Raw genomic sequence first — 25,604 nt, forward strand, 5'->3', positions numbered from 1 at the left:
GACAACTGAAAGTGAAGCACAAGCTAGATATGTAGCCTGGGCCTTAGAGAAGCTTTGGGCTAGAGTCTCCGGGTGGTGAATCACTATAACCTTAATGAATTAAGCAAGAATAAGTGAATGATAAGAAGAATATGAGTATTTTTGTATCGATATATAATGTTTTAGATGCCTCACAATGAAATAAGAACCTCTATTTGTACTAGAGCTATGAGGTGTATGATCCACAAATCATGCCCCCTTAATTACCAATATTAATGCTGCAATAAAAGGTGATTAAGGGGTGACAATGAATGATAATAAAGGGTACTAATGCACATTTAAGACTAGAGGAAGACTTGGGATTTCTTGTAACGGCTGTGCATTGAATGACGTTTAACCGGTGAGTTGGCATGCTTGTCCGGGCCCTTTATAGTTTCTGTCTCCGGTAGTGGTTACCAAATTACTTCTCCGAAGCCCCTCGCTTGCTGACTCAAATCTGACATATCACCATCTCCACATGTCACCTTTTGATACGTCCACAGTGGCGGAGCCAGGATTTTCATCCAGGGGGTTCAAAAATTCTAAAAGGTAAATATACGAAGAAGTTAGGGGGTTCAACATCTATTGTATATACATAATAAAATAATTTTAGCTTTAAAAATACACTGTAATTTTTCGCCCAGGGGGTTCGGACATACGCTGGCTCCGCCCCTGCGTCCACTTGGTGTCTACGAATTTTGCCCTATACACAGACAACAAATAAGTCGATGGGAAACCAGTGGCTGTAGTCTGACAAGGCCTGTATATCCAACTTCTTATTGTTGTCATGCATCCAAGAGTCCCCCTTGTTACCTTCTCCCAAATGGGTTTTAGGCTGCACTTCAAATGGGGTATCTCTTTCTCCTCCAACTCATCATCATCGTCATGGCTTTCTTCACATTCTTGTGGGTGGTTGACTGCCCATTTAGCACTCTTCTTCTCTTTATTTTACTGTTATGAGTACATCAATTTGTGCTAAAGATACTAGCTTATTTTGAGGTAAAAGGCCCCTAGGGAGAAGAGGAAATGCGCGGATTGATTAATCATTGCTGCCATCATTTGTTAAAACCTGGTTGTTTGGTGTTTAATTGTTTCATCGGAAATAGTTTGGTACAGGATTTATCCTCACGTCCATGTCTTGTTCATAATGTTAAGCATGCATGATCAAGAACTGTCTATAATATGTGAATAGTTGCTTTATGGTTCCTCAGTGTTTTGATCACACAATTTAGCTTACTAACAAGAATGTCTGACTTGCATAGTTATCCTCTTCTAGCAAATTGAATAAGATCTTTGAATGGATCCGCACCCTCTCGATCACCTTCCTGTGGGAGGCGGATCAGTGGGTGTCAGTACCATTACACGCACTTGTCTTATGTGAGAATTAGCGCGAACATAGAATAAATGTAGATGTACATGTCGAATGCTGTGGGTGCAACCAACCTGCTACCCATAAGCCACATCCACCTTTGCTCCTTCCGCTCAGCACCAAACGGGCATAGGAGGGTTCTCGTTCTGACCTAATAGAAGTTTTAGACATGTTTGTCATTCTGTTGCTATGTGTTCTTATGCAAGTATTGCTAATACATGTATGGTATTGTACATTAAATTTTGTCCCTTCGGTGACATCAGAAAAAAAAGAAAGTCGAAAATTGCAACCAGACACCAGATTATTATCTCGGAATTTTAATGTCAAAGATTATTTCCGACAATTTGATGCACCTGTACGGCCCTTAGTTCAGAGAGTGTACCATACTCAAATTATACCCCAGTTCTGTTAGCATGCTGATGCTTTTATGATTCTTATCTGCTGCTTCAACATTATTTTGCACGGGTAAGCTGTTACGTGCAACCAATAAAAGTTTCTTGCCTTTACAGATTTACCTAAACGGTCAACAGGCTGTATAATGAACGTCCACTCTTGTTTCTATTCTTTTTCCTCTGATTGAATGATGAATTCCATTGGATGCTACTAGATCCTTTGTCACTGTAATAGTGTGATATGTGATAAGTAGACCATATTGATTAGACTTGTTCCGATTGAATACCATCAGTGTTTAAAAAGTGTACCTATTGAATGACATGGCAAAAGAAGTGTTCTCCACTCTCTTGAAGCGCGTAAAACAAGTACAAAATAATTTTTTTCCAACTTATACACCTAAATATCTATAATCTAAATAATTAATAAAAAATTAACTTAAAAAAAAAAATAAAAAGAGAGAATCCGTACTCTTCCTCCTCATCTTCTCCATTTTCCTCCTCATCTTCTCCATATCTCTTTTCCAGCCTTCCTTCTCATCTTCTCCATCTCATTCTCCTCAATCTCTTTTCCAGCCTTCCTCCTCATCTTCTCCATCTCATTCTCCTCAATCTCTTTTCCATCTTTATCTCTCTTTCTCTGGCCACTCTCCAAGCCGTCGCTGTTACCGTCAGCGTTACCGCCGTCTTCGGCCTGGCCTTGCCTTCCTCAGCCGCTGGCATCGTCTAATTCGCCGTTAAAATACGACGGAGATAGGGAAAAGATTAAGTCAATCTATCGTTATCGTTGCTATCGATTCGGTATTATGAGAAGATGAATTTCAAAGTTAATAAATCAACTTAAGTTGATATATGAGTATTCAATTTCGTAATTTTAACATTTTTATTATCCTGAATTTTTAGCTTATGGTTTGTGTTTTTACTGTATTGAATCGTTTATGTTTACATCTGTTGGATCTATATTGTATCATCTGTATGCTTTTGATTTTCCCAAGCAGTTCATGTATTTAAATGTGGTGTTTGGATGGAAAAACAGGGCTGTGAGGTGGTTGGGTGGTTGAGGGGTCTGTTTTGTGGAGGAGATGAAGGTGGCGATGGGGTGGTGTGACGGAGGTGGTTTAATGGTGGTTTATGGGTGGAGAAAAAATGGTGGTTTTATTTTTGTGAAAAGAGGAAGAAGATAAAGATGGAGACGGTGGTGGAGAAAGGATGGGCAATGACCGGTGGAGGAAAGTAATGGATGTTTTTTTCGGTGGTTGGCGGCAGTCAGACGGAGTTGGTGGCGGCTAGCTAAGTTTACAATTTTGCAGGTGAGGGGGTGGGGGGGGGGGGGGGAAGGGGGCGAAGGAGATGAAAATTTAGGGGGTGTATAATTTATTTTTTAATTATTATGATGGACCTCACCGCCACGTGTCACGTTTTCATTTGACAAAGTTGCCACATCATGGAGAGTGTAATACACTCTCTTAATTTTGCTGATTATTGTGAAAAAGGTACCAATAGGATTAAATTTGGATTGGTTTAGGTACTCAATAGGTACAACCCTCGGTTTTGGGGTTAGGTACCCCAAAGGAAAATGTGGTAAAGTTTAGGGGCTATCTATGATTTTTGCCTTGATTAAATGAATCCAATTACATGGGGGCAACTTGATCAAATTTTTCTTGTCCTAATGCATATATCTTACCTTTGGGAGAATTAAGAAAGGAATCTTTAACACTTCACTAAAATTTAATCCTAGTTCCTCATTATCAGAGATTTGACTGATAGAACGATAAGAAAACTTGTAATTCTTTTATGCTTATAGTAATTCTGAAATTTCGTTTCCGCTTTTAAACAAGAAGCTGCAGCTACAGACTTGAAGAAATGTATCAATTCAGTTTTGTAACTTTACGAGATATTCCTTCAACGTGGTCCGACATGCCTCTGAACTAACCAGACCTGAACATACCATTTTAATTGTATATACTTCATCTGCATCTTTGGTTAGAAAATCTTATTGTTTGTGATAAATATGAGCCAACTCATTGTGTAATGGCTCCCTAATCAGAAACATAGTTAGTGAAGGATACCCCAAAAATAATTCACTCATAATGCATAAATCTCAACACATCTCTCAATGTTTTCCTCACAACGAAAATAATTAGCAACACCTATATTTATAATAGTACGAGACCTACTTTGGCTAGAAACAAGAAAACCTACTACAAAACCTATTTAGACAACAAATAAAGAAACTAGCAAATACCAAACCCTAAACAATTTTTAGGTTTTCTACTCCATCTTTGAATTAGTCTTCAACAATTAGTTGAGTCAAATTTTCATTTTTTTCATCAACAGGACTTCTTTATTAATTACACCTCATCTCCGTATACAGTCAAAGGAAGGGAGGCTTTACACGATACAGCCCAGTCTCTCAAACCTTTTATCAATGGGGACTGTGAACCTTCACATAGCGATCCTTTCAGAGTGCGGACTTGCTTATCTGACCCCAATTACAGAAATAAAGGTTTTTCTTCTCTTATTAGAAGTAAAGCCTGTCTTAAGGAGTATAGGTTTTGCCAGTTAGTCTGTTCTTTGATTTGCATGTCATTGCTGACTTGTGCTCTCTCTCAACAGATGTGCATCGCCAGAGGGTCCCCTAGCAATTTATACGGAGATATTGGCAGTCATAAGATTGGGACATCACCTGATGAGGAGAAACAACATATTTAGACACAACCAGATCTCTTCACTTTAGTTTACTGATGAAAAATCTGGATCTAGTGGAAAACTTATTTGCTGATTCAGAGATGTCAAGATTGGAAAGAGATATTCTGTGCAAATGGTAATACTTGGAGCTTTAGAGTTCTTTCATACTTGTCTCTCAAGGACATATCATTCTTCTACTTTTCCTAAAGTGCTTGACGTGCCAAGGGAGCTTATTGAAGAAGTTGACAAAGACGACCTTGTTGGAAATGGAATGGATAAGGTTGTCGTACGTTCTAGGAAAAAGCAAGAGTGGAAGTCAAGAAGAAACAGAGAATCCAGAAATGCCAATAACATTATTACAGTGCAGCCGCACACCAAAAACATCCAGGAGGATTTGCAACAGCCGAGGTTTTATTCTTGGAAAAGAACACATGCCTCTAGGAATAAAAGACAGAAAATAGCTAAGAATGAAGCAGAAATGTCAAGAGGTATTAAGGCTGTCTCCAGTTTCTATTAAGTGATATTGTATTACAGTTCTTAAAGATTCTTGCTATAAAACAGTTGGTGGCAGAGCTGGAAAGAATCAGGTCAATCCCTGAAGAAGAAACTGGTCGAGTAGTTACTTTCAGCAGTTAGGCAGAAGCTGCTGGGGTTGAACAGAAGTAGTTGCAGTAGCGCTTGCATTTTGGTTGGTACTGCAGGGATGAGCTTCTCAAAAGTACACGGTCCTAAAATAAGTGCAATTATTTTTGTACTACACTTGGTGGTAAAGCACACAATCTCGCGATCAGACAAGTGTTTGAACTGTAGCTCCAACATCATAGCAGATTGCAATCCAAAGAGTTACAACTCCTAAGCAAAACGTATGAAGCATTATTACTCTGGATTGCAGCAAATGTCGTTTGTTATTTTGCATATAGGATATGGCATTTTGAAACTTCTATGTGCAATTTTCCACTTCAAGTTAACTGATACATTCTATTTACAGTTACTCGGAGGTTGTCTATTCTTTCTAAAATGAGAATATTGCATTTTCCTTTTTCTTTTACGAAAAGGATAGTCTTCTAACCCACATTGTAAACAATCTACAATTTCTACACACATAAAATAACTCAAAACCGGAGCTGTTTAGGCATGCATTTTCTATTCGGGAAATCATACAAGGGCATCCTTTACTTAGTACAAGACAGTCGGTCCGCATACTGATAGGCAACAAAATTCAGCTAGAAAGACAACTTATTGGATAATAGATTAATAAACATCATCCAAAGATTATATTAAAGTTCCAGTAAGAGGTATCTACAGCCAAGAAACATAACTGCACAACTGAAAGTGGGGGATGCTACACAATGAATGCCTCTCTCTCTGTATTTCCATCTATTCTCTTAAATTTCTTCACTTTTTCTCTACCCATTTCCTTTCTACATCTTTGACAATTCACCATCTAAATGACTTTTATAAAAAGCAAAAAGTGGGTGATAGGGTGTTAGTTGAATATTTATCCTTTAGCTGAATACTATGGTTGCCAAACAGTTAGAAGTCATTGCTGTACAACTACATATCTTGAATCTCTAGATTAGCGACATACCAATTTACGAGCTGCAATCAGATATTTTTTCACCAAACCAGTACGAAAGGAATCATCCCTGCAAGAGCAAAACCATTATTTGATAGCCCATGCAAATTTTCATTACAGCAAACTTGGATAAATTTGAGATGACAACCATGGACAAACTTGCGAAGGCTTACAAGTTTCATGGCTGAAAGGACAATTTCTGCTTGGCTGTGTGATGGTATATCCACAGACAAATGCGACGCTCTAGCATGGAAGTAATGATACAGAGCAGCAATAAAGAATAACCAGAAAACTGTTAATTAACCATCTTGTTGAAGTGAACATATATACTAAAAGGTTATTAACACCCGCAGTGTAGGGTTTAGACAGCAAGTGATCCTATCTGTCAATAGGAAAAAAAATCAGAATTTATGGTAAAAAAAAAAAGGAATCACAGATGCAGTTCAGTCATTTTAAAGGATCAATATAAATCCCAAGTAGTTTGACAAACTAATCAATACTGAAAGATATACTCTGATCTGCACCGGGTATTTACATGAGTGTCAAAGATGTGCACTGCAATATGGTCCTAATTGATCGACCTTTTCTTGGTTGTTGATTATGTAACCGCGATTCTGGTAATAGCATATGCGGTACTACAATTTCTCTTTTAGGGAAGTGGACAAACTGTATTTGGGATAAAGATGAGAGAAAGGATTGGATCCAAATTTGGGAGAGGAAGTAGTTCCACGGGATTGCATTTTAGGCATACAAAGGTGATAACTCTTAGGAGTAACTAATTGACACTTCATCAGGGAAAGAAAATCCTAACTGGCAGATGAAAAGAACAGAAATTGATTAAGTATATCACCAGAGAGATGTAAAGTCCTATGCTAATGTTGAGCATCAGTGATATTGCAGCCTTCCCTCCATCAGTCAATCCAAGAGTGTGACACATTTAAGTAAAGAGAACAAGGAACGCACAAGGAAGGCATAAGGCACAAGTAAAAACTCTGACCATTTATTGGCCAAGTTGGGAAAGGAACAGACCAAGTTTGTGACAAGCATAATTACTTTCTGTTTCTTAAGGGTAAAGGGTAAAAGCTACAACATTAATCTGGAATGTAACGTTCCACAAAGCATATAGACGTGCCAGACCAGCAGAATGCCTTTGCATGCCTATGACTGAAGAGAGCATTGATTCCAGCATGAAATGGAAGTAATATCTCAAGAGGTAAAACAAACAACACCAGAAAGACATCCGCTAAGGAAATTGAATACAGCTGGAGCAAAGTACTTGGTTCAGCAGCCTGAATCTTGGAGGCTGCAGGGTTGGAACCTCAACTTTAGAAGACTTCTCAATGATTGGGAGCTAGTCAGAATGATTGAGTTCTTCAAGCTCCTGGACAGTTTCAAAGACCCAGTGGAGCAAGATGACAGACTGAACTGGGACAACAACTGCAGAGGGGCCTTCACTGTAAAGTCTGCCTATGAGATTCTAAACAGCAATGCTCAGCAGCGGGGTATGAAAGCATATTTGGAAGCTGAAACCCCCTTTCAAGTGACAGTATTCTGCTGATTGGCGGTCAAGCAAGTTGACCTAACTCATGAAAGTCTAATGCAGAGAGGCATGACCCTGTGCTCTAAGTGTTTTTTGTGTGGCATGGCCAATGAAACAAACAGCCATCTCTTCATTCACTGCCAGCAGTGGCGGAACTAGGATTTTTACTAAGGGGTGTCAAAATATAAAAAAAAGTAAATATGCGAAGAAATTAAGGGGTTCATCACATAGTATATATACATAAAAAAATTCTTTTTACGTATTTACACAGTGTAATTTTTTGACAAAGGGGTGTCGGTTGACACCCCTGGGATGCACGTGGCTACACCACTGACTGCCAGGTTACCAGCAGACTTTGGGAGCTATTATGAGTATGAAGGGGCTGAGTTGGGTAACTCCAATAAATACTATGGAGCTGATGGAAACTTGGGTTAGTTTAGCTGCTGGTAGAAGTCAAAAGAAGTGGTGGAGTCTCATTCCTGCATGGATAAGGTGGACAATTGGCTGGAAAGAAATTCCAGATGTTTGAAGGATCAGCAAATACTGAACAGAAGATCAAAATGCCTTGTATATTTTTGTTTCACTTTTGCTGTAAAGAAGCTTTAGGACAAAATGAGTCTCTAGCAATGTTATCAAAAGCGAAAAGCGCAAAAAAGCTCTAAGGCCCGTTGGGGCTTTAAGTGCAAAGCGCAAACAAAGCGTGGGCTTTAACGGAAAAAGGCGCAAATTGAGATATTATACAAATATATGTATGTTTAATCCAAGACTAATATTATAAGCATAAATAACAAATATATGGACAAAGAAATTGAAAAAACATTACGATAAACGAATGAAGTGAAATATCAATTGTTTAGTGTCGCTCTTTAGAAGAGGCTCATTGGCAAGGAGAAGTATGTCTTAAAGCCTTGATGATGACACTGAAGCGCACATTAAGCGAGGCGAAGCGCTCAACATGTTTTGAGCCTTGCTTCAGGACTTAAGCGCGCCTTTGATAACACTGGTCTCTAGTTGATCTCATAGGGTCCCTGTAGCTGGTACACGATCAGGTTTTTGGTTTTCTCTTTTGGAAGTCTTGTAACTAGGGCCTATATCTGTCAGCACTATCTTTGTGCTGGGGCCTATTTTTTCTGTTATTAATAAAACGGAAAAGGGTCAAATATGCCCCTGAACTTTGGGAAATAGTTCATTCATACCTTCGTTATATTATTAGGTCAATTATGCCCTTGTCGTTATACTTTGAGTCCAAATATACCCTTCTTTTATACTTCGAGTCCAAATATATCCTTCCTCCGTTAAAATTATCCAAGGTGGACATGAGGTATGACGTGGCACTAACAACTCGGTGAGGTGGACACCACATGGCATGCCACCTTACCACCCCAACCCATTTACCTCTTTCTTCCCCTTCTTCTTCCACCACTATCATCTCCTCCCCTCCACAACTGATAGCATCCACGGTGGCATACTTCCATCAAAGGTTGACGAGCTTCAATGAAAAATCAAGAAGTTGTTTATACTATCATCTCCTCCCCTCCACAACTGATAGCATCCACGGTGGCATACCTCCATCAAAGGTTGACGAGCTTCAATGAAAAATCAAGAAGTTGTTTATCGTAGAAGAAGAGCCCAAGAATAATGACAAAGAATGTACTAAGTGCTACACATATTTCATGATCCAAGTCCAAACCCAAAAGGAGGAAAATTAGGCCCACATGGAACCCCAAAGGAGGCCCAATGAGCTTAAAATTTGGAATAACTACATGGCATAACCAACATATAGTGGGTATTAACATTTAGTAGTTATAGTTTAACTTAATTACTTCTCATAGCAAACATTTGTGTATTAATAACATTTAGTAACTATATATATATACACACACAAAATAGAATACTCATCACACTATTCACTCCCAACCCATCCCTCCCATCTCTCTCCCCCCTCTTCTTGTAACAGCCCAGCCCACTATTGATATTGTCCGCTTTGGGCCTAGGCCCGCACAGCTTTAAAACGCGTCACTAGGAGGTAAGGCATGCTTACTTATATACCCAACACCTCTCCTGTGTTATGCTGATGTGGGACTTTTCCTCCTAAGCTGGGGTGTCACACTTCTCCCCACTGCTCCGTCGCCGGCCACCTCCGCCGCTAGAGCTCCGGCCATCTCATACTTCAAACAGGTAACTATCAAAGTTCAGATTTTTAGAAGACCCCAAATAGGCCTCAAAAACCTCAGCTTGAAATAAAAACCCCAACTTGTCCCCTTGCGTTTGCAGAAACTCAAGCCACCCTCTCAAGAACTAATGCTACACGAACAAATTGCCAACGAAGGCAGCCCTTTTAGTTGAAAGTATAGGTAGCAGATGCTCTATTTTGCTCCAAAAATCTGTTATTCCCACATTCCCAATATAGCTTTTGTGCAATGGAGCGGAAGTGGAGATTGGAGGTTCTTTTCCGGCATGCCCTCGTCGGCATAGATCTGGAAAATATTTTTCGGTCAGATCTGGAAAAAGTCTAGATTTTCGCTGTATTTGTTGTATATTTACCGTGTATACAATTTTTTTCGTTTGTATTTGTTGTATACATACCAAAAAATATGGTGTTTTTATTAATTTTTTAGTGTATCTATATTGTATACAATATTTTTCGCCTGTATTTGTTGTATACATACTGGAAAATATGGCATATTTGTTAATTTTTTGGTGTATGAATGTTTTATACTGTATTTTTCGTCTGTATCTGTTGTATACATACCGAAAAATATGATGTATTTGTGTAATTATTGGTGTATATGTATTCAGTTTTTACTCGTTGTATTCATGAATACAACAAGATAATTTATGAATACAGATAGTTATTTTATGAATGCAGTGGAAAAAAAATTATTGTATTCATGAATACAGCTAAAAATAGAAAATTGAATACACATGTGGGAGCTAGGCTGATTTGCTACAGAACGTAAATATTGAAACATTAGCTATGCAGCTTGATTAAACCCCAAATGTTTGCTATTTATGTAAAATGCCCTTAAAATTTTGCCCAAAGTGGGCTGCTTCTCACGCCCAAATAATGGGCTGAAAAGTGATTCCTTGGTCATCACATTCTGGCCGTGGGATTTGGTGCCAGGATTTGGCACTTCTTTCCTTACTTTGGTTAGGCAATTCTTGGAAAGGTTTTACTTATTGTCCTAGTTTAATCCTAGTTAGGTTTTAGTATTTAATCATTTCCATAAAAGTAGATTCTAATCCCATTCTATTTGGGATAAGTTTCCCCTATATATAGGGGTGAATTTTGTTATTTTCATCAGACAAATATTATTATTATTGAGAGCTTCTCTATTTTACACCTTTGTGTGGCTAATTTGGATTTATCTTGCAACTTTATAAGAACGATTCCTTTTAAGAGGTAAGATTAATTCGTACTTGATATTTTTGGTTCTTATTCATAAATTAAAGAAGGTAATTAGTCTTATACTAATTATTGTCTCTAATTTCTTTGAAATAGGGGTCTAGATCACCTTTTAATATAAGTTCTTGAATTGACTCTATTAGTATCTTAATCCGCTAATTTTGAATACTAAGACCAATTAGGATTCTTATCACTTAATCTTGAAATTTGGGGATTTTATTCTTGAATTTCGCCTATCTTTATATTCTTGTCTTTAATCTTCATATTTTCGCTTCCGCATTATAATCTTGTTTTATTCAAGTAACCCGATTCTTATCAACAACCTTTGCAACCATTAGCACCACAACACCACCACTTTTTAAGATCTTTAAAAAAAGAGACCAAAAAAAAAAAAAAAAAGGCTAAACAATCAAGAAACTTAAGCAAAAAAAAACAAAAACAGTTGAGGAGAGCGGGGGTAGTGATGAAATTTGACTGTTTCTTCTTCAAGAAAATGAAAAAGGAGACGACTTTATAATTAAATCATCATCAAAAGAAGGTGTATTAGTTGAGAAATTAATATATAAAGCCATTTGGACACTAAAATTGAACTCCCAAAAGACAAAAACAAGACAGCTGCCAGTGATGAATTGAAGTAACTGAAATTAATACTACTACTTAAAAAACTATGGGAGCTGACACTACTAATACTATTCCAAGATTTGTCAAGATCCATGCTATTCTAGGAACTCAATTTCAGCTAAAAAATAACACCTATTTGTCAAGACACTTTCTCTCCACCGGCACCCCCTTCCTGGTCATATCTCCAATTCGATTCCCGTAATCTTAATTATCAACCAAATAATTATTACAATAATATTAATTACGAAGCCTTTTAAAAAAAATGGCCCATCCTTCTTCACATTATTCCCACCACTTTTCTTCACATTCTTGCAACTCTGTTTTCAGTAATTAATTTTTGATTTTGTAGTCTAAGAATGTGGTTTCGCTTGGTGGTGTGGTGGTGCTAATGGTTGCAAAGGTTGTGGAGGGGAGGAGATGGTAGTGGTGGAAGAAGGGGAAGAGAGGGGTAAATGGGTTGGGGTGGTGAGGTGGCATGCCATGTGGTGTCCACCTCACCGAATTGTTATTGCCACGTCATATCTCATGTCCACCTTGGACAATTTTAATGGAGGAATGGTATATTTGGACTCAAAGTATAAAAGAATGGTATATTTGGACTCAAAGTATAACGGCAAAGGCATAATTGATTCAATAGTATAACGAAGGGTATGAATGAACTATTTCCCAAAGTTCAGGGGTATATTTGACCCTTTTCCGTTAATAAAATCCTGTTACCATTTCGAAAAAAGAAGAAGAAGCAAGCAGCACTAAACTAAAATTGCCTCGCAGCAGTACTGAAATGACCAAACCAACACTAACAAAACGTCCTCTGTAATGAAACTTCAACGCCATCCAAAAGAAACACAGAGAGAGTGGGACGGCCTGATGATCAACTTGTTTAGTGTTATGAATTAGAAAAGAGAGGATATAGAACAGATCTCTTTTCTCCTTAAGTATCTTTAAGCTGTTAACGTGTAAGATCCCGCAGTAACACTTCCGCTTCACTAATTTCTGTATTACTAATACCTGCACAACTCTAACCACCTACCAAACGACCCCTGAATGACAGCAAACAATGCATATATAATAGCATATTTTATTTAATAGGTATTCATGATTTAAATAAAGACACCGACACAAGTGAAACAATGAGAAGTATGCGAGTCCAGACAAAGGTATGTCAAAATGGAGGGGGTATGGGGACAAAATGCAGGAGAAACCGAGGAAATATTAGTGTATCTAAAAGAAGCTATAAGTGCACAGTATACCATGATAGTTGTTCACTTCTGGAGCCTCCATAAAGACTTTCAGAAGGCACGCACCAAAAGTCCAAAATGAGGATAGCTGTGTTGCTTGGAACCCCACAAGGTCTACGCAGATATCATAGTTCATAGATCTTTAAAGCAGGATTGGCAAAAGTTCCAAGCCATCTAACTGCTGGGTGAAACATCGTAGCAAGGCAACCCCGACGTACGAAGTGCAACTGTGCATTTAAACCAGCCACAAGATGGTGCCGTGCAGGAGGTGGAACGGACTGAAAACAATTGCATACCTTTATACTTTAAGTACAACGTAATTAAAGCATCGAGAACTCCTACTTCTCCCTCTAAACATTTTTTTTGTTTGTAGTGGATAACTAACCTGACTCATCAGACTGGTAAACATTGTCATTAATATGTGAGAATGGAGCCATATAGCTTCCATCGTCACCAAATAGTAGAGACTAAAGACAAGGAGGAATACTTCACTTCTCATCACCAGAAAGAAAGAGGTCCACATATGCTAACATTAGATCAAGTTCTGCAGCTACCTACAGTCATGAAGACTTATAAGTTAAGTTCACAAGTCATTCTTGAACGATACACTTCAGTTGCTTTTGGGACTCCGAACATCAAATCAAATGAAAACAGCAAAAATGAAAACATTAGTTTGCAACTGAAAAAGAAAATCAGCACTAATATATTAAGAGAATATTTAGTTCAACATCTGACTCACCCGGGCATCATTTAAAATATGCCAACCTTTAGAAGAGTCAACTATGGCTGAAAGACAAAAATTAGATTCAAGTCATTTGAGTATAGGAAGAAATCAACAGCAGGAAACTTAAGAGGCAGTTGATGAAATTATACACACAGATTCCAGTACGAAGTCAAAGTACAATATAAAGGCACACACGTCCGCGTGGCTCTAGTAAGAAGTGGTGCTATGACACAGTTGAGATGCCATTTTTTCCTGCGTAACGCGATATTCTTATCACCTTAGTAACTCTGACAAAATGAAGACACTAAGTTCAAACTTAACAAAATCTTTATGCCTCTTCATTCATGAACAGATAAGGTTTTACAACATACCTAGTGAAATCCCACGAACAAATAAGGTTTTATTTGAAAAATTCCCAAGATACTGTCACCTGCATAAACAAGCTTACATAAAGATAGAAATTGGAGTTTGAAGAGCAAAGAGCAGAAAGAACCCAAGTTTCGCCCATTCTAACTTCTCATATGATGAAAACAAAATAGCAAATGATATTTGACCAAAGTCTGGTATAGTCTAACCTTCAGCCTCTCACAAAGAGCACACGATCAACAAGAACGTAAGCAAGCATGACCATATTAATCTATCAAATTCACACAGACGTTGTAACTTCATTTAACGTCGCCGTGGCTGCCATGACCTTGCAAGAGGATACGCAAGGATACAAAGAATGCTGCGAACAGCTCCCTCCAACCATTGTACAACAATCATATTGACCTCACCCCCAAAATTGTTGAAGGCACCATCAGTCAAATACAGAAGTACTTAAGTAGTAAATTCTTCGAAATAGATTGACAAGAAAACAAGCTTTTAAGAAAATTAAAAACGGCCCAAAATACAGAGGCCGAAAGAGATGTATCCATCCCCTCCTTCATTGCCTTCTCAATTAACATAAAGTAAACTTGATAAGAGCAGATCAGAAGAAATACTTCAATGAAACATGAGTAACAACCAAAGCAAGATACTCAAAACTACGAGTAAACTGCCAAGATTACAGGATAATAAAAAAAAAAGAAATCAACTTATATGACTTCTCTCATTTGCTGGGGAGGTGTATGACAATTGAGACAAATGCCAAGGTTCGCTGAATGTATTTGACCCATAAGTACAATATTTGGACATGACTTTTGGACTCCTCAACGCTATTTTGTTCCAAAATCTGAAATAAAGACAACATCAAAATTCATCTTTTACTTCAAAATCTACCAGAGCTAAATAAATGTATACGATCTCCATACAATGCATAATCATAAATCAACAATCAAGAAATTTGAATAGACCTCAGTCAGTGACTCCGGAAATGGGAATGAGTGATCAATTTGAGAACCTAGTTGTCTGGGAGCAGGACCTGGTGACTCATTGATACAAACAAACTTCATCCGAACTACACTAAGAACTAAGGCTAACAAAATGAGAAGACCTAAAGCAGAAGACCAAACAGCCAAGGAGCAAAATGAGAAGACCTAAAGCAGAAGACCAAACAGCCAAGGCCCTCCAAATGTTCAGATTAGTACTTCAACAAATGTAAATAATGAGGAATATGGTATCACTCTGAAAATTTCACAGATCCGTCATTTCAGAATTCAACATGACAGAAATATGATAAAAGATAACTACGAGAACCATTTTTAGATAAGTCGACATATGTACTGGATTAGTAATTGATCAGAAAGTCCATTAGAAAGACCTCCCCTGGGGTTCTTCATGCATCACTAACCTCCAGCAGAGCCTTTTTTCAACTATCTTTTTTAGTACTATTGATGCAAGATAAACGTGCCATGCGCATTCATGGAGACTACTATTTTATTAAATAGATACAGTTAAGAACCAGGAGGAGTTCCACTTACAGCAGAGAAATACATAAAATGGTAGTAATAGTACAGAATAAACACTGGCTTGCTCTGAGGAAGCTGCCAAATGAAGTAAACAACTATTCATGCTATGAGGTGGAGTTTCATCCTTGAATATAAACTTATTTTGAAAAGATAAGACTAGACACAACCACACTGGAGCACCCACGGAAGCTTCTATCTAAAGTACATCTATTCAAATGAAATTTAGGACTCAACGCATTCTGGGAGGACATTAATTATCTCCGAGACATCTGCGTTCTCGAAAAAATACTCTCTCAGCTCTTGTTGCTCCATACATGAAAGGTTTTGCATTTTGACTTGCTTTAACTTATGCCTCCAACATTTCCAAGGTAGAGATGCACAACAAGGCTTCTCATCTTCATATATAAACTGTAAAACCTGAAAAAACAGTAAGTATTAGAAAGATAAAAACTGTCTTTCATGAAGACTCAATCATGAAAAAAATATTAGAATGGGTTAAATATCAATTGGTTTTAGCTTATCACTGCTCGAGATCAACAATCTCTTTTTTAGTAGAGTTTTTACTGCAATCAGTGTGTATAATCTTTTGTTCCTGCTTTCCTTGTCTTATCAATTAATTCCTTGGTTCCGCACTACATTTCTTGAAGTTGAGCAACTGCATATAACTCCCAATTCATCCAATGGGAAACACTTTGTCTCAAAGTCACAGACTAAGCATGAACCGATAACAATTAATCAATCAATAAGACAATATTTGAACATATTTTGGGGCAAAAGATTTATAAATACTTCTTCTAAGGTGCTAAAAAGTATTTCAGAACCTCAGTGATTCTCCACTAACCCAATCAAGAGGGCCTTATCGCTAAACAAAGAATCCAAAGGCATGTGAAAAGAAAAAAAACACTTGCAAGAACAGTGCTGAGGAATACAACTGGTCATTACCAGTTTAAAAAAAAAAAAAAGACTTGCAAGAAAACATTACACTGAAAAAGACACAAAGGAGCCATAAAACCATTATAAAAACTAGCATTTTTGGTTCTTTTACAAAGTCAGTGCCTTTGAATGAAAAATATATTACCTTTAGGGTCTTCGAGTCTAGAGTCTAGCAAAAAGATATGGTGTCGAGTTGAGGAGAAATCCAAAGCAAACTATCAACAACGTCCACAACTGAATACTTCAATCACTCCTGAATGTTTACCTGCAAATTATTAGTAGCATGAAGTGGAGGAAGCAAGTTTACTCTCACGTCTTTTGGTATGACTATCACCTGTATCAGCCAAAAAACAAAAAAACAACTTATGAAAATCCTAAACAATACTAGCTTCTTGAAGCAATGTAAGCTAGAGAATTTGCGGGACATACCTCGTCATTTTGGCTTGATAATTCAATAGCTATGGAATGATTGAAGTTACGAAGAAAACTCGTGAGCTTAGAGTACCAATCACTGTCAAGGGTTTCTAACGAGTCAAAGGAGATTGTGGCTTCTAATGAACCTGAACCTTTTAGGTTCAATGTTGGCAATGAAGAACAACAATTATAGGAGAAATATAGTACATTAGGAGCAGACACTTGAGCATTAACTAGATTAAGACAATCAACTACTATTAGCTTTTTGAGCCGGTAGCTTGAGATCTTCACGGTCCTCAGTGTTAGGCAACGGATTAAGTAGAATTTTTCAAGATTTTGTAGGCTGGAAAAAAGTTTCTCTAACCATATTTCGGTCACGGTCACACCATTGAGGAACAAACTCTTGAGGGTTTTGCAAGCAGTTAATTTAACTACATTTAGATCCCTAGGACTGTAGATGTAAAGGTCTTCAAGATTAATTGCTGCAACATCTACCATCTGGAATTCACGAGGGCAAGATTCCAGCCTTACCTTCTTTAATTTAGGTAATAAATTTTCACCAACTTGAAAACTGACAAGTCCATGAAAGAACGGCAAAGACAATTCCTCTAAATTGTGGCAGCTTGTGCATAGACCTTGCATAATTTCTCGTCCAAAGATACATTACAGAGGTGCAACTCTCGCAAAGATGACAACTTCATAGTACAACCATTAGAGGGTAATTCAATCTTAAATCCATTCAAATTCAGCACATTTAGTGCTTTGGCATTAAAGATTACCTCGGGCAACTTACAGTGTTCCCTTCTTCCTTGATAAATAGTTTTGCTTACTCTTAGATTCAACTCTTTGATATTACAAGCTACAAGTAAGTTAATCCACTTGTGTAAATAATAACATCTCCGGCGCCAATAGGGTAATTGTAGAGAAAACTTTTGTACAGAAATCTTCTGGTTATGCCGCTTTGCTAGAATTTGAGTCACACCCTTCAAGAGATTTGGCAAGTCTTCTTGATTATTATTATTATGGAATAAATTATCACCAAAATTTAAGTAGGAGAGTGAATTCCATGCACTGGTCCAAATCTTGGACAATGTACTCATTCGAGCAGCATCTTCAACAAGGAGGAAAGACAAGATGTGCTGCAAAATTGGCTCTGGCAGTTGGGAAATTCGATCCATATTACTTGTCCCTTCCATCAATAATTTAGAATCAAGAGATATTTATAGCAGTGCTATTTCCCTTCCTAACCCAATTTGGCATAGGATGCCGCAGAAAATGGTGGAAGGGATTAATAAGAAGAAAGGAGACAACATGGAAGAGAAAGTACATCTATACGTGATCTTAGATAGATTCTTGAAAGATTTAACTTACGGTGACAAAAAAGTCTCATAATTAGAAATGGTGACAAGTTTGATCAGTCAAGGTCAAACTTGTCTTAAAAATGTGATTAATTTAAATTGGGATTGAATTATAATTTTTAAAACTTATAATCTTTTACAAAATACACAAAAGCCCATACACATTATACAAAAACTTCTTCCAACCCACACACATCATACAAAAACTCCTTCCAACCCACTTCCCCCCACGACCCCAACTACTTCTTCATTTTATTTCAAAAAAAAAACAGTTCTTCAGTTCGTCTCTATCTCTCTCTCCGTTGCTGTTGTAAAAAACCGGCGACCGGTGACCACTATTGTTGTTGCTCGTTCCTCTCTCTCCATTGCTGCTGCTGCTCATTTCTCTCTCTCTCTCTCCATTGCTGTTGCTTGTCTATTCATTCTCAGGTAAACTTTTTTTTTCACTTGGTTCAAAAGTTAGGGTTTTGAAATCAGAGTGTGAAAATGATGATTTTGGTTAAAGAAGACGAAGAAGAGCATGGGTTTTTCTTGAATGTTGTTTGTTTTGTTGTAGTTTCGTGTATTTGTTGCACTTGTTGGGGTTTGTGAGTTTGTAAATAGTGATTGCGGTTGTGAAATTATGGTTTTTGGTGCTATTTTTGTTCTTCTTCTCCTTGTTGTTTCGAAAAAAAAAAGGCTTGCAATTTTGTTGATGTTTTCCAACAACTAAGGTTACCTGTTGCAGCAAATTCAACACTTGTTTGACAGTTGCAAACATCTGTTGAGGTTGCATAGTTTGGTGTATTTTGTTTAAGTTGTGAGTGAGATTTGTGATGGTTGTGTGTTTGTAGTGAAATATAGATGTTTTGTAGTTAAATTTAGATGTTTTTGCTGTTGTTGTTGCTGTTGCACCAAATTCAGCACTTGTTTGACAGTTGCAAACATCTGCTGAGGTTGCATGGTTAAAAAGAAATCCTATTTGGTGTATTTTGTTTAAGTTGTGAGTGAGATTTGTGATGGTTGTGTTTTTGTAGTGAAATATAGATGTTTGTAGTTAAATTCAGATGTTTTTGCTGTTGTTGTTGCTGTCATGCTATGGTTTAGGAAAAGTTTTGATTTTATCCAACAGTTGCTGGATAAAATCAAAACAATTTGTTGAGGTTTTTGCAGCAACTGAAGCAGTTGTTGTAGCATATTAACAAGCTGTTGTAAAAAATCAAAACAGTTGCTAAGCTATTGCAACTGTTTTTCTATTTCCAACAGATTAAGATTCTGCTGCAACAAGTAATAAGTTGTTGCAACAACTTCGTATTTTGTTGCAACATATTATTAATCTGTTGCAACAACTGATTGCTTGTTGCAACATATTCCTTTTCCCCTTTTACTTTGAATGTTGCACTAACTAATTAAAACTGTTTTTCTATCTCATGTGTGTAGATAAAATGGCTCCAGTTAAAAGAAAAGGAGAGAAACCAACTGAGGGAGAAAGTAGTAAAAGAGCTAAGGTGCAAACACCATTAGATAAACTTGTGACTGCTATTTGTCAATCAACAAATGAGGAAAGAGTTAGTGAAACTGGGGCTTCAGAAAGAGAGGAAACCCACGAAACCTCTGTTGGGCATGAAGAAGAAAGTGATAAAAATGAACAAAGTGAAGAAACTAGAGAAGAAAGTGAAAAAGATGATGAAAAATCTGCTGAAGGAGATGAAGAAAATGAAGAAAATGCTGAAGGAGATGAAGAAGAATGAGATGAAGAAGAAGCAAGTGAAGAAGAAGGAGATGAAGAAGAAGGAGATGAAGGAGCTGTAGGGGATGAAGGAGGTGAAGAAGATGCAGAAACTGAAAATGGTAATGAAGAAGAAGAAGAATCAACAGATCAGATCTTGGCTGAGTTAAGAAGAAAAAGGAAACATAATGTGGATGCCAATCTTGTTGAGTCTTCTAGTATTGTCACAAATCCCAATAGACTTTCGATTGAGGAGGTCGTCAAGAGTTTCAGCATTGAAAAGTACGGCGTGACGATGCCGCTGAATGGAAATAAGGATTTGTCTGGTGATTTTGTTGTTAGATCAACCATGGGCAAGGGCTTTGACACCTTCACGGGCATTCTCCGGTAGCAGGGGTTGGAGAATTTATTTAGGGCTAGCTGCTTTGGGCTCTATTTAGATTTGCCTGAAGATACCGGTGCCCGATTTCAAATGAAAATGGTTTCTGAGCTTTGAAGCGTAAGATTATTTGTGATAGAAATGATGAGATTTGGATCAATTACTGTGGCATGCCGGTTTGCTTTGGCATGAAGGAGTTTGCCATAGTTACCGGATTGAGATGTTATCCTTGTGAGCCTCTTCCTACTGTTGTATTAACCAAGCCATCCTGGACGCCCAAGGCAGACAAGAAAGCAAAGGGTTCCAAAGCTAAGAATGATGTCTCTTTGGTAAACTTAGTGGGAAAGAGCTACACTCAAAAGAAATTGTTGCAAGACTTGGAGTCCAAAACTTTCTCAAAAAAGCACAAGGAGGCACTGTGCTTAGTTTAGTTTGTGCATAGTGTTCTTTGGGCAAGAGACGTCAACTACAACATACCGCTTGGATTGATTAAACTTGCTGAGGACTATGATTCCTTCAACAACTATGCCTGGGGTTTTCAAAGCTTTAGCTTGATTGTTGAATATTTGATGAAGGATTTGAAGCCAACGGGGAAGACACAAAACCTATATGGCTTCCCGTGGGCTTTCATGGTAAATTTTCTTTAATGTTTTACCTTTTTTTTATTTTTATTTCAATCACTATTTTGATTTTTGATGACATTTTTTTGCCTAGGCTTGGGCATTTGAAGCCATTCCTCACCTCAGGCATCAAGTCAAGGAATACTCCAAAGAAGTTACCTATCCAAGAATTCTTAGACGGCTCACTGCTAGGAACAACACAAAATTGAGTGTTGACCTTTTCAACCCCCCTAAGGAAACTGTAAGCATTAGAACACAACAGATGACTAGGTGTTGCAACAACTTTTATAATCTGCTGCAACAACACATGTATCTGTTGCAACAAGTTATGCATCTGTTGGACAATGTCTAACAGATAATTAACCTGTTGCAACAAGTTACCCAACAGATGAATCTATTATAACATGCAACTAGTTTTTTACAACAGATGAGTAACCTGCTGAAACAAGTTACCCATCTGTTGGAAAATGTCCAACAGATGATAAACCTGCTGCATCAAGTTGACAATCTATTGGACAATTTCCAACAAGTACCACAGCTGTTGCAACATATCACTTTATTTACTAATTTGATAACTTCTGAATCTGTTACAGTAAGTTTTTACAACAAGTACAATAATCTGTTGCAACAAATTACTAATCTGTTGTACAATATCCAACAGATGAGCAACCTGCTGCAACAAGTTACCCATCTGTTGGAAATTTTCCAACAGATGCGATACCTGCTGCAACAAGTTACCTATATGTTGGACATTGCCCGACAGATGTGTAACCTTTTGCAACAACCTGTTAACTTGTTTTAAATAGGTTTTGCTTTTTATGATTTAGCACCATTATGATATATCTACGTTTTTGTTGTAGGTTGTGAACCCATGGCTTGTCCCAACAATAAGAGAGTTGGAGATGTCATGCCTTGTCACCTTTGTGCCCATAGAATCTGTGCCTGACAGACTGATTGATGGGTTCAAAGGGGAATTGGCTGGAGTGACAGCCATCACTAGGGTTGATGATGTTGTAGCTGGTGGTGGTGGTCATGTTGCTGGCGGTCATGTTGTTGTTGGTGCTGGTGGTGATGTTGTTGTTGATGCTGTTGGTAGTGCTGATGTTGTTGGTGGTGTTATTCAGCCTGTTGATGTTGTTATTGGTGGTGGTGGTGTTGGTGTTGGTGATGATGTCCCAGCAAGTATTGCTGGGGAAAAATTAAGAGATGATGATGCTAATATTGGTGGATTTACTCCAGTTTCTGGATTGAGTGATTTTTTCGGATTTGGTGGTAATTTTAGTGGTGGTGGATTGAGTGGTAGAAGATTTGTTGATGTTGGTGCCGGTACTTCTAAGGTTCCCTCATGTGCTTGTGAGTGCACCACTTGCAAGGACAAAATGGATAATTTGATTAGAAAAGTGGAGGAATTGGTGCAGGCCCAAGAAGCCACAAACACTTCTATGCAGAGGTTGATATCCAAGAGGGGTATCAAACCATCAAAGAATATTTCCTCACCTTATACTCCTGTTCATGCTCGGAGGAGGGGCAAAGCAATTGCCAAGGCACTTGCATCAGTTAGATCAAGAAGATCTGTTGCTACTACTAGTAAGTCAATTGAGACTTCTCTTCTTGATGTTGGGCCAAAAGTGCTAAAGAAGGTGGACATTTTCAAGCCTGTACATGCCCAAAGAAAGAAAAAGGTTGAGACTGCAATCAAGTCCAAAAAGAGTGGGAGAACCATGTACTCAATGCATGAATTTGGAGCAGCAGACTTCAAGGCTTTGACAAGCATGGAAATTTGGTGAGAGGATTGGGTAAGTTTCAACACTTGTATATATCTATCTAATTCAGTATGCTGTTGCAACAAGTAGATAATCTGTTGCAACAAGTTAACTAGCTGTTGCAATAGTTCCTTTATTTTGTTGAATCTGCTGCACCAAGTTAACTAGTTGTTGCAACAAGTAGATAATCTGTTGAATCTGTTGCACCAAGTAACTAACTGTTTTACTACTTTTACTTTAGTATGTAGATGAAGTCCTGCTTCTAATGCGTATGAGGCAAATCAATTTCTCTGAGTACTATGATTCCACTAACATAATCCTAGACCTCAACTTTACAACAACATGTCCAAGAGGTACGCAGAATTGACAAAAGAGAGTACAGTTCCAAATGTCGTGTCTCTAAAGGTTAGACTTGTTGAATTCAAGTGGGATGATGTTATGGTCGATTATTGTAGGGGTGTCAGACCCTACTCGAGAGGCTGCTCGTGGGCTGGTGCAAAGAGGGTTTTAACAGTGATGAATATTAATGCCACACATTTTGTCACTCTCGAGTTCATGATTGAAGAGGGGGTGGTAAATGTGTATGACTGCAACGTTCCTGTCTATGAAGAATCTGATTTCTTTTGTTTCATGGAGTCGGTAATGGAATTGTGGCCCAAGTTATTGCAACTGAGTGGAATGTTCGCACACTTGCCTACAAAGTTACTCAATGAATCGTGGGAATTTAATAGGCTACAGAATCTCCCCCGCAATATCACTGGTAGGGCATGTGGTTCGTGGTCAATTGCTTTTATGGAGGCTTTGCTTACCGGCACAACTGTGACAAAACCCGAAAGTCTAATCAGCGACAACTCTGTAGGGAGGATGCAATGGAGATGGACATTAGGTGTCATTGAAAATGTGTTGGAGCCCTAAGATGGGTTGATAAACAGTTCATTGATTTTGCGTTTTTTGGAGCCAAAATGTGGCCTGTTGAACAATTTAAGTATATATTAGGAGTTTTATTTTTATGACATTATGTAATTTAAGTATATATTAGGTGTTCAGTACTTTTCTAAGACATTTTGTTAAGTATATATTAGGTGTTCATTATTTAAGTTGTGTTCAATACATTATGTTCAGTGGTTTCAGTAGTTTTAAATAAGTCATAAAATCTAACAGTTGTTGAAGAAGTTGCAACAACTGACCCATCTGTTGCAACAAGTTTTTAATATGTTGCAACGGATGAGTAAGTTGTTGCAACAAGTTTGTAATTTGTTGCAACAGATGGTTCAGTTGTTGCAACATATGGGTCAGTTGTTGTGACAAATCTAACTGATGTTGAAGAAGTTGCAACGACTAACCCATCCGTTGCAACAAGTTTGTAATTTGTTGCAACAGATGAGTCAGTTGTTGCAACAAAATGTAAATTTGTTGCAACAGATGGTTCAGTTGTTGCAACATATGGGTTAGTTGTTGCGATAAATCTAACTGCTGTTTTAGAAGTTGCAACAAGTTGATAATCTGTTGCAACAAGTTTGCAATCTGTTGCAACAGATGAGTCAGTTGTTGCAACAAGATGTAAATTTGTTGCAACAGATGGTTCAATTGTTGCAACATATGGGTTAGTTGTTGCGATAAATCTAACTGTTGTTTTAGAAGTTGGAGCAAGTTGATAATCTGTTGCAACAAGTTTGTAATCTGTTGCAACAGATGAGTCAGTTGTTGCAACAAGATGTAAATTTGTTGCAACAGATGGTTCAGTTGTTGCAACAAGATGTAAATTTGTTGCAACAGATGATTCAATTGTTGCAACATATGGGTTAGTTGTTGCAATAAATCTAACTGTTGTTTTAGAAGTTGCAACAAGTTGATAATTTGTTGCAACAAGATGTAAATTTGTTGCAACAAATGGTTCAGTTGTTGCAACATATAGGTTAGTTGTTGCGATAAATCTAACTGCTGTTTTAGAAGTTGCAACAAGTTGATAATCTGTTGCAATAAGTTTGTGATCTGTTGCAACAGATGAGTCAGTTGCTGCAACAAATCTTTCAATTGTTGAAGAAACTGCAACAACTAACCCATCTGTTGCAACAAGTTTTTAATCTGTTGCAACAGATGGGTTAGTTGTTGCAACAAGTTAATAATATGTTGCAACAAGTGCATTATCTGTTGTAACGGATGAGTAACCTATTTAAAAGCTTCACATTTAGTAAACAATAAGTATCACTGGTTTTCGTTGTTTACACCTAAATATGGGTGAATCAAGTAGTTCTCATCAAATTACACCAACGATCGCTCGATTTGGGAAGTATACGCTTAGTTGATCATATGTCCTGACTCAGAATACCATAAAATTGGTTAGGAACATTTAATAAACAATAAATATCATTGGATTTTCGCTGTTTACACCTAAATATGGGTGAATCAAGTAGTTCTCATCAAATTACACTAACGATCGCTCGATTTGGGAAGTATACGCTTAGTTGATCACATGCCCTAACTCAAAATACCATCAAATTGGTTAGGAACATTTAATAAACAATAAATATCATTGGATTTTCATTGTTTACACCTAAATATGGTTGAATCAAGTAGTTCTCATCAAATTACACCAACGATCGCTCGATTTGGGAAGTATACGCTTAGTTGATCATATGTCCTGACTCAGAATACCATCAAATTGGTTAGGAACATTTAGTAAACAATAAAATATCATTGGTTTTCGTTTTTTACACCTAAATATGGGTGAATCAAGTAGTTCTCATCAAATTACACCAACGATCTCTCGATTTAGGAAGTATACGCTTAGTTGATCATATGTCCTAACTCAGAATACCATCAAATTGGTTAGGAACATTTAGTAAACAATAAATATCATTGGTTTTCGTTGTTTACACCTAAATATGGGTGAATCAAGTAATTCTCATCAAATTACACCAACGATCGCTCTGGGAAGTATACGCTTAGAATTTCCCATCAAATCAATGAA

The 25,604-nt window shown here is 37.6% G+C and overlaps 2 protein-coding genes and 2 pseudogenes across 2 annotated transcripts; 1 reads left to right on the forward strand and 3 right to left on the reverse strand.

Moving 5' to 3' along the window:
• Positions 1-2,962: 2,962 nt before the first annotated feature.
• LOC132637399 (RNA polymerase sigma factor sigC-like) lies at positions 2,963-5,459 on the forward strand (annotated as a pseudogene).
• A 140-nt stretch (positions 5,460-5,599) lies between these two features.
• LOC132637400 (uncharacterized) lies at positions 5,600-15,163 on the reverse strand (annotated as a pseudogene).
• Positions 15,164-15,408: 245 nt separating this feature from the next.
• On the reverse strand, positions 15,409-17,400 carry LOC132638367 (uncharacterized). The gene is made up of 3 exons (XM_060355280.1): positions 16,821-17,400; positions 16,537-16,725; positions 15,409-15,875 (listed from the first exon to the last, which is right to left on the reverse strand). Exons 1-2 carry the CDS (start codon positions 17,301-17,303, stop codon positions 16,639-16,641), a joined length of 570 nt encoding a protein of 189 aa, XP_060211263.1. The 5' UTR covers positions 17,304-17,400; the 3' UTR covers positions 15,409-15,875; positions 16,537-16,638.
• A 13-nt stretch (positions 17,401-17,413) lies between these two features.
• Positions 17,414-17,983, reverse strand: LOC132637401 (F-box/LRR-repeat protein At3g26922-like). Its single transcript, XM_060354491.1, has one exon. It carries the CDS (start codon positions 17,981-17,983, stop codon positions 17,414-17,416), a length of 570 nt encoding a protein of 189 aa, XP_060210474.1.
• Between the last annotated feature and the right edge of the window lie 7,621 nt (positions 17,984-25,604).

Source organism: Lycium barbarum, chromosome 4 (assembly GCF_019175385.1).
Source record: "Lycium barbarum isolate Lr01 chromosome 4, ASM1917538v2, whole genome shotgun sequence".
NCBI lineage: Eukaryota > Viridiplantae > Streptophyta > Magnoliopsida > Solanales > Solanaceae > Lycium > Lycium barbarum.